Below are 10224 nucleotides of genomic sequence, written 5' to 3' on the forward strand. Positions count from 1 at the left end.
GTCACACTTAGATGGAATATTTGGCTGTTCTGGCTGCCAGAGCCAGTCTACCTCTGAAAATAAATAACATGACGTCGTTGGACCTTAAAGCGTAACGGGCTCCGTAAGAGCACATCTTGGGCTACCACGACCCATGCATTTTACACCACAGAACCTATGGTTAAACTCACACCACTTACGGTCCTCAGACGAACAACAGAGCCAGAGTTTCTGAACAGGCCATTAGTACCAGCGTGTTGGTGTTCACAAGAATCCACATTGAAATGGATATGAATCATTTGTCACTTAAAAAATAAATAATAATAAAATAAATAAAATCAGGTATTGGAGGTCTATTGAAATTGTAACCGGTGTGTTCTTACCAGGGTAGCAGCCCATACTCAGCTATGTAGCACTGTGGCAAACTCTCCAGCGGCTCTCCAAACACCCGTTTTCACCAGTTTTATCCCATGAACCACACGAAGACGTTGCAAAACATAGGCATAGTGAAGTGGTTCGGCTCGATCTGAAATCTTAATATTTCTGTCACTTTTTTTTTTTCAGGTGAAAACGAAGCAGTCTTCCTAAATGTCATTGACCAGTAAATGCCAGGCAAACTATTTTAACACAATTGCTGCCGATTCTGAGAAGTCGCTAGTTGTTCCTGCTATTTAATTATTGCCATCAGAATCACCTGTAGCACTTTGAAAACACACCATTTAATTAAGCGCCTCTCTGGCAGATGCAATACATCCGTCAGACTGAGGGTGGCGTTGTAGTATCACGTTCAAAAACAAAGTAGTTCCGTCAAATACAAGCCAACCTGGGCCTGTTTTCTCAAAAGCATATTAAGGCTAAGTTAATCTTAGAACCAATGGATCCTAATGGCTCCAACGATGAATTTATCCTTAAGATGTTTTTTTGGGGAAACCGGCCCCCGACTATTATTTCAGATGAGGTAAACTGGCTAAATGAAGGGTTACTGCTTGTCAGAGGCTTGATGAAAAGGGCATGGATGTGCTGGGATGCAAGAAGGTTGTGGCCTAACTTTCAGGAATGGGTCACGGTGGGTTTGTTTTCTAGGGTTGGAATCGTTGAAATCTATGGGCACACTTTTACTGTCATCTTGTTTTGGTAGAAATGCTTATGATTCCTCATGTGGTTGATTGATTATTTACAACAGTTCATGTTACTTAGGCTGTGTTTACAAAGGCAGCCCAATTGTTGGTAAAAGGGCTGATCTGATTGGTCAAAAGACCAATGGGGGGGTCGGAGTGGGGAGGGGGAGTCTGAAGAGGGCGGTCTGTGTAAACACAGCCTCAGGGCCCAGATAGTCAAATTATAATGAAGATCAGACAACACTATTTTATGTATTCTGAATGTGTTCCCTCAAACCGAACAGACATCCAACAACAATGCTTATTGTTACAAGCAACTATTTTATTACAACAGAACATGTATATACAGTACAAAGGCAGACAACAGAAGGAGGGTGTATGTGTATGGAGGAGGTGTGGGGAGATGGGATGTTTAGAAGCACTTCCTGTGGACGATGGAAGGGCCGGCCTCGTCGTACTCCTGCTTACTGATCCACATCTGCTGGAAGGTGGAGAGAGAGGCCAGGATGGAGCCGCCGATCCACACAGAGTACTTACGCTCGGGGGGAGCGATGATCTAGAGGAGGAGAAGAGAGGAGGAGGTGGAGGAGATGTGGAGGGTTGGTTAAGAACTCAGAGGCTAAGGTTCTTTGCTGCTCAGTGCACAAGTGTTGCTTATTTAAATCAGAGCTGTGGGTATACAGAGTTAGCCATTCTAGTCAAAATGCAATTTAGCATGTTATTGTAGTGAAGTGTATGGAAAGAGGGTTGGTTAAGAACTCTTCAGAAGTCTTATGTGCTCTCTAGCACAGTGGACAGAGAGTGTTGCTGATTTCAACCAGCGTTGTGTGTGTACAGTATTAGGCAAACATGGTTTGTTATTTAAAGTAAAGGATAGTTGGCTGAACATGGAGGATAGTGGGGCAACTCCTGTAAACCTACAGCCTATCCACGGCTCTGACATTGTTGGAAATAGTCAATGTTCCAATGTCCATACTACCATACCACATAGAATACACGTCCAAGACATGGCTTCATTCATTAGTACACTAATGTGGACATCAGGGTTGGGGTCAATTCCATTTCAATTCAGAAAATACACCAAATTCCAATATCAAATCCTAATTTTCCTAAGTGAAAAGCATAGGAGAGAATTGAAATGGAATTGACTCCAACCCTGGTGGACATTGGAACCTAGTTCCTCCTGTGTTGAATAGAAATGTTCCCCCACCTTGATCTTCATAGTGCTGGGGGCCAGAGCGGTGATCTCCTTCTGCATACGGTCAGCAATACCAGGGTACATGGTGGTACCGCCGGACAGGACATTGTTGGCGTACAGGTCCTTACGGATGTCAATGTCACACTTCATGATGCTGTTGTAGGCGGTCTCATGGATACCAGCGGACTCCATACCTGAGCAGGTGAGATGAGAAGAGACACTTGGTGAGCAACGACACCTCCACAGACAGGACGTAGGTGACCAACAGGAGTTAGACATGTAAGGAATAGATAAATGATGCTTACATTAAATGGCTATGTGTGTGGAATCTAACAGTAACAGAATGGCAATGTCCATTGGACACTAAAGGACAGTGTTGTGACATGTATGGCAGGGAGGGCCTAGTGTCTGCAAGTTTTTGGTCTTTCCTGTTCCTTACTAATTAGACCTTAATTCATCAATCAAATAAAAGGGAGGGATTGAAAACCCACAGACACTCTTCCCTCCGTGGAATGAGTTTGCCACGTGATGTATGGCAACATGGAGTCAAATCTGAAAGTAAGTGTGTGAAGAGATACATGGTAAGGTGAACATGGTCTACTGTAGAGAAACCAGAGATACAGTGAGAGAGAGAGAGAAAAAGCATTTGAAAACAAATCCAATTTTGATAAACTCCCATAAGATGGATTTGTGACCTGTTGCCACAAGAAAAGGGCAACCAGTGAAGAACAAACACCATTGTAAATACAACCCACATTGTAAATACAACCCATATTTATGTTTATTTATTTTCCCTTTCGTACTTTAACTATTTGCACATCATTACAACACTGTATATAGACATAATATGACATTTGAAATGTCTTCATTATTTTGGAACTTTTGTTACTGTAATGTTTACTGTTACATTTGTATTGTTTATTTCACTTTTGTTTATTATCTATTTCACTTGCTTTGGCAATGTTAACATATGTTTCCCATGCCAATAAAGCCCCTTAAATTACATTGAAATTGAATTGAGAGAGAGCGAGAGATACGCACCAATGAAGGAAGGCTGGAAGAGAGTCTCTGGGCAACGGAAACGCTCGTTACCAATGGTGATGACCTGACCGTCGGGCAGCTCGTAGCTCTTCTCCAGGGAGGAGGAGGAGGCAGCGGTGGCCATCTCATTCTCAAAGTCCAGGGCCACGTAGCACAGCTTCTCCTTGATGTCCCGCACGATCTCACGCTCGGCTGTAGTGGGGAGATTCAGGGTGTTGGTGAATCAAGTCCAACGTTAGATGCTACATAGAGCCTCATATACGCTACATAGAGCCTCATAGACGAGTACATAGAGCCTCAAAGACGCTACATAGAGCCTCAAAGACGCTACATAGAGCCTCAAAGACGCTACATAGAGCCTCAAAGATGCTACATAGAGCCTCATAGACGCTACATAGAGCCTGAGACGCTACATAGAGCCTGAGACACTACATAGAGCCTCATAGACGCTACATAGAGCCTGAGACGCTACATTGAGCCTCATAGACTTCTGAAGGTAATTGGTTGCAGCAGATCTTATTTAGGGGCTTCATAGCAAAGGGGTGAATACATATACACGCACCACTTTTCCGTTTTTTTTAATTTTTTAAAACCAAATAAAAATCTATTTAAATTACTGGTTGTAATACAACAAAATAGGAGAAAACGCCAAGCGGGATGAATACTTTTGCAAGGCACTGTATACCACGGCTAAGGGCTGTTCTTAACCACGACGCAACGTGGAGTGCCTGGATGCAGCCATTAGCCATGGTATATTGGCCATATACCACAAACCTCCGAGGTGCCTTATTGCTATTATAAACTGCTTACCAACGTAATTAGAGTAGTAAAAATAAATGTTTTGTCATACCTGTGGTATACGGTCTGATATACCATGGCTGTCAGTCAATCAGCATTCAGTGCTCGAACCACCCAGTTTATAATAAATAACATATTATAGATAGGCTTATCTTGATGTTGGTTGAATCCTAGTATACTAAATAACATATCATAGATAGGCTTATACTTTATCTTACCAAGATCATGTTCTCTCAACTTGTCTCTGTATAATGTGATCCTGTCTATAGAAATCTTGGTTCTTGGTGGCCATCTTACCGGTGGTCACAAAGGAGTAGCCGCGCTCAGTCAGGATCTTCATCAGGTAGTCAGTGAGGTCGCGACCGGCCAGATCCAGACGCATGATGGCATGGGGCAGAGCATAACCCTCATAGATGGGTACGTTGTGGGTCACACCATCACCAGAGTCCAGCACAATACCTGAGGAGAGGATGGATTATCAGATGAGGAAGGAGGTGGACACAGACCTGCTGCTTTTCACGTATAGCTTGTGGTTGGATGTCTTGTGAGACTGCAATGGATCACTACCCTTAAAGTGTCTAAATCAGGCCTGGGCAACTCCAGTCCATTGGGGGCCTGATTGGTGTCACACTTTTGCCCCAGTCCCCAGCTAACACACCTGACTCCAATAATCACCTAATCATGATCTTCAGTTTAGAATGCAATCAGTTTAAATCAGCTGTGTTTGTTAGGGTATGGGGGAAAAGTGTGACACCAATCAGGCCCCCAATGGACTGGAGTTGCCCAGACTTGGTCTAAAGAACATTATGTGAGTAATGTAAACAGCACTTATTAATGTCAAACCATGTCGTCATAGGAGTAGAAAATATTGTGCCTGTAGCATTATACCATTTGTTTATTGTGTATATGGTATTGTGGTATGGTATTTATTGTGTATATGGTATTGTGGTATGGTATTTATTGTGTATATGGTATTGTGGTATGGTATTTATTGTGTATATGGTATTGTGGTATGGTATTTATTGTGTATATGGTATTGTGGTATGGTATTTATTGTGTATATGGTATTGTGGTATGGTGTTTATTGTGTATATGGTATTGTGGTATGGTATTTATTGTGCATATGGTATTGTGGTATGGTATTTATTGTGTATATGGTATTGTGGTATGGTATTTATTGTGTATATGGTATTGTGGTATGGTATTTATTGTGTATATGGTATTGTGGTATGGTGTTTATTGTGTATATGGTATTGTGGTATGGTATTTATTGTGTATATGGTATTGTGGTATAGTATTTATTGTGTATATGGTATTGTGGTATGCAATGTGATAGTCGGGTGTCCTGTGGAATCTCACCGGTGGTACGACCGGAGGCGTACAGGGACAGCACGGCCTGGATGGCGACATACATGGCGGGGACGTTGAAGGTCTCGAACATGATCTGGGTCATCTTCTCCCTGTTGGCCTTGGGGTTCAGGGGGGCCTCAGTGAGCAGGGTGGGGTGCTCCTCAGGGGCCACGCGCAGCTCGTTGTAAAAGGTGTGGTGCCAGATCTGATGGAAGAAGAAGGAGGAGAGAGATGGTCAGAGAAGTTCTGGAGAACAGAACACATTGTGAGATAGAAAAAGATTTCGCTGTCCCATTGGAAGTCATGTTGTTTTGCATAATGTAGCCATAAAATATTTCCTATATTCCTTTTTTTTTGTTTTATACATTTTTAATATGGATGTGTTATGTGTGTTGAAATATCGTCATATCTTAAGTTTCATAAGGCTATTTGCATCATATTGGATAGTATCCCAAGTGTCATTAGCTTCTTGTCTCTAAGTATATGTGTATCTTGAGATATGAAGTTCTGCTTTTATCATCTTACGATCATTCACAAATGTCTAATATCTCTAGTAGCGTCTTGTCTCTGGGACCCACCTTCTCCATGTCGTCCCAGTTGGTGATGATGCCGTGCTCGATGGGGTACTTCAGAGTCAGGATACCTCTCTTGCTCTGAGCCTCGTCTCCCACATAGCTGTCCTTCTGTCCCATACCCACCATCACGCCCTGTATAGAGATCAAACACGGTCAGGAGAGTTCACAATACGCACAACACATTAATTGAACTTTACGCAAACTTTTACGCATGGCTAGATGTGGGTCTCATTACCAACGCAACGCTACAAACGTAAACTGCACTACATTATCTAAATATAGTCTAGTATCTTTAACGTCATGACCTAAGTAAACAAACAAATCAGTTAGTAACGGCCAACGGCTATCCGTTTTTTTAGCATACCTGGTGACGGGGACGTCCAACGATTGATGGGAACACAGCGCGGGGAGCATCATCACCGGCGAACCCAGCCTTGACGAGGCCAGAGCCGTTGTCGCACACGAGGGCGGTAGTCTCGTCGTCGTCACACATGATTGGTCTTGATTCAGATGGCCTTCTGTTAGGAGGAGAGACACGTTGGTAAGAGCTCTGTCTGAGCACGTTAACACTGTGATGTACATAGATACAGTATTTACCCAAGTTTATCTATCTATAGAAAACACCATGTACATTAGTTGAGGCTACCACTGCATTAACAGTTACATTTATGCACTATTGCTACAGTGCCTTCGGGAAGTATTCAGACACCTATAAGTTTTCCAGATTGTTACATTACAGCCTTATTCTAAAATGTATTAAATTGTATTTTCCTCATCAACCTACACACAATATCCGATAATGACAAAGCAAAAACAGGTTTTTAGAAATGTTTGCTAATTTATAAAATTTAAAACTGAAGTATCACATTTACATACACTACCGTTCAAAAGTTTGGGGTCACTTAGAAATGTCCTTGTTTATGAAAGAAAAGCTCATTTTTTTGTCCATTAAAATAACATCAAATTGATCAGAAATACAGTGTAGACATTGTTAATGTTGTAAATGACTATTGTAGATGGAAACGGCTGTTTTTTTATGGAATATCTACATAGGCATACAGAGGCCCATTATCAGCTCGTGTTCCAATGGCACATTGTGTTAGCTAATCCAAGTTTATCATTTTTAAAAGGCTAATTGATCATTAGAAAACCCTTTTGCAATTATGTTAGCACAGCTGAAAACTGTTGTTCTGATTAAAGTAGAAATAAAACTGGCCTTCTTTAGACTAGTTGAGTATCTGGAGCATCAACATTTGTGGGTTCAATTACAGGCTCAAAATGGCCAGAAGCAAAGCCTTTCTTCTGAAACTCGTCAGTCTATTCTTGTTCTGAGAAATAAGGCTATTCCATGCGAGAAATTGCCAAGAAACTGAAGATCTCGTACAACGCTGTGTACTACTCCCCTTCAGATAACTGAGTAAACTGGCTCTAACCAGAATAGAAAGAGGAGTGGGAGGCCCCGGTGCACAACTGAGCAAGAGGACAAGTACATTAGAGTGTCTAGTTTGAGAAACAGACGCCTCACAAGTCCTCAACTGGCAGCTTCATTAAATAGTACCTGCAAAACACCAGTCTCAACGTCAACAGTGAAAAGGCGACTCCGGGATGCTGGCCTTCTAGGCAGAGTTGCAAAGAAAAAGCCATATCTCAGACTGGCCAATTAAAATAAAATATTAAGATGGGCAAAAGAACACAGACACTGAACAGAGGAACTCTGGCTAGAAGGCCAGCATCCCAGAGTCGCCTCTTCACTGTTGACGTGAAAAAAATGATTGAATCCGTTTTAGAATAAGACTCTAACGTAACAAAATGTGGAAAATGACAAAGGGTCTGAACACTTTCCGAAGGCACTGTACAGTACATTTAGGAATCAGTTACGTTAAAGACATCCTCCAAGGAGGTGACTGGTGAATTAATATGTTATCATTATTGTTTAATATAATGCCTAATGTGCCATGATATAGTTTTTTATATGTTGTCGTAATTTCAGTATTTTAAAGTGCAAATAAATTGAAATGTTCCTAGAAATAACTTTTCAAAAGTGTTATTGAAATAACCTAGTACTCTTACTGACCACTGATAACAAATCTTCTCCCTCTTTGTCAGAGCTGCCCTGTAAAGCCAAACAGGGACATAGTAGAGCCCCCCCACACTACTGTCTCTATTCTTAACCATGGCCCTTGTCATTCCAAACAGCAGCCACACGGAACACTACCTTCTCCCCTCTCTCCTCATCCTCCCCTCTCTCCTCATCCGCCCCTCTCTCCTCCTCCTCCCCTATCTCTAACAGAGCTATGTCACAGCTGAAGTAGCTTGTCTGTTGACAAGTAACAGTGGTGGCCAAGTAACTGTCGGCACAATAGTAACTCCTGTATGCTTTGTAGGGGAGCTGGAGAGCATGTGTTACTGTCCCTCTATTCCTCCACCCAACCTCCTCTTAATCTATCTATCCCTCCATACTCCTGTTACTGTCCATCTATCCCTCCCTGCTTTCCTCTATCTATCCCTCCATACTCCAGTTACTGTCCCTCTCCATCCCTCTCTTCAGCCAGCCTTGGTCTGACAGCTCCCTTCAGAGCATGTGTTTCTGTCCCTCCAGTCCATCTTTCCATTACATCCCCCTCTCCCTCTATCCCTCTATTCCTCAATCCATTATCCTCTTGCTGTATCTTTCCATCGCTTCATCCCTCCTTCCCTGCCAGCCAGCCAACCAACCAACCAGCCAACCAACCAACCAACCAGCCAACCAACCATCCATCCAGCCAACCGGCCAGCCAGCCCTGGCATGACAGCTCCCTTCATTGGTAGATGTGTCCAGTGGTCAGAAGTCTGGAGGCCTGGCGCTCCACAGCGGGCGATCTGTTCGTCTGTCTGACCCCCTGGTCAATCCACCAGAGCCACAGATCAATGTTCACACGTGTTGCCACCAGCATGGCCTGTCAATCAATGACAACAAGCCTAGCTGCTGCAGACTGCTGAACTACATGCACTGTCTTCCTGTCTCCCCATTCAGCTCCTTTCAGCTCTCTTTCTTTCTCCACCCTTTATTCCTTCTCTCAACAACCTCAAAACATCATTCTCTCACAGCCAATTAGAAGTAGACAGACATCCGTTGTAGGAATTAACTCTACATGTGGTGATGTGCTCTCTCTTTCAACCACAGCAGCAGCTCCCGGCTGATAAACCAACATCCTTCTTCCCTTTCCAAAACCACAACAACACAGCGGCACCATGCTTCCCAAGAGTAGCTCACAAAAGTGTGAATCCTTCCTAACACCACCAAGTCATCTAGCCATCCTCCTCTCCCCTCTCTCTGTCGTCTCTCTGAAGTAGTGGTAGTCCAATAGTGAAATACATCTTCTACAAGCACAGGGCAGTACTGAGTCCAATAGAGAAACAGTGTTATAGACAGTACTGAGTCCAATAGAGAAACAGTGTTATAGACAGTACTGAGTCCAATAGAGAAACAGTGTTATAGACAGTACTGAGTCCAATAGAGAAACAGTGTTATAGACAGTACTGAGTCCAATAGAGAAACAGTGTTATAGACAGTACTGAGTCCAATAGAGAAACAGTGTTATAGACAGTACTGAGTCCAATAGAGAAACAGTGTTACCGATCCGTACTGGAACAGGAACAATAACAGAAGGAAGACACTCACCAAGTTGTACGCCAAGACTGGAGTTTCCACTGGGACAAAGGGTGAGGGTGAAAGGTGTCCCTTAAATATTCCCCCTTTGTCCCGGGGCCGGGGGCCTGGGGCCTGTGGGCGGGACCAGGAGTTCACAGAAGCCCAAATAAGAGCTGCTAGATAAACGGTTCACTAGAAAGTCTATCCTGTGTCACTCAGGGCCTTCTTTGTGACGGAACGCCATCTAAAACTGAGTGTTGTTACCTAGGAGACGGAGGGTTCTAGTCCCGCCCCCTGACTGGCTGGCTGGTACAAAAATAACAATTGGTTGGCAGAGTGAACTGAAAGGGATTATTTCTAGATTTTTTCCCATTATAGTGTTATGGTTGATTATAGTTGTGTCATGATGAAGTAGGTGTTAACAGACTGACCTTTGAAGACCTGTGATTAGCTCAGACCATTCATGACCGTATTCAGATACATTAAAACTGTCAAGGAATTTATGGCCCTTCCTATTGGTGGAGCTAAAATAAT

At 43.0% G+C, this 10224-nt stretch overlaps 1 protein-coding gene across 1 annotated transcript; it reads right to left on the bottom strand.

Moving 5' to 3' along the window:
- Window positions 1–1398: 1398 nt before the first annotated feature.
- Window positions 1399–9946, bottom strand: LOC106571104 (actin, alpha cardiac muscle). Its single transcript, XM_014143781.2, has 8 exons — window positions 9721–9946; window positions 6424–6577; window positions 6063–6191; window positions 5494–5689; window positions 4432–4593; window positions 3337–3528; window positions 2308–2489; window positions 1399–1653 (listed from the first exon to the last, which is right to left on the bottom strand). Exons 2-8 carry the CDS (start codon window positions 6550–6552, stop codon window positions 1510–1512), a joined length of 1134 nt encoding a protein of 377 aa, XP_013999256.1. The 5' UTR covers window positions 6553–6577; window positions 9721–9946; the 3' UTR covers window positions 1399–1509.
- Between the last annotated feature and the right edge of the window lie 278 nt (window positions 9947–10224).

This window comes from Salmo salar, chromosome ssa15, assembly GCF_905237065.1.
Source record: "Salmo salar chromosome ssa15, Ssal_v3.1, whole genome shotgun sequence".
NCBI lineage: Eukaryota > Metazoa > Chordata > Actinopteri > Salmoniformes > Salmonidae > Salmo > Salmo salar.

Bases quoted from the DNA above. Each gene is read 5' to 3' on its own strand.
- LOC106571104 (XM_014143781.2), bottom strand. From the start codon at position 6,552: ATGTGTGACGACGACGAGACTACCGCCCTCGTGTGCGACAACGGCTCT. The intron at 5,690-6,062 runs GTGGGTCCCAGA...TTCTTCCATCAG, and splicing joins ACTGGGACGACATGGAGAAG to ATCTGGCACCACACCTTTTA. The intron at 1,654-2,307 runs GTGGGGGAACAT...CTCCTCCTCTAG, and splicing joins CCAGCACTATGAAGATCAAG to ATCATCGCTCCCCCCGAGCG.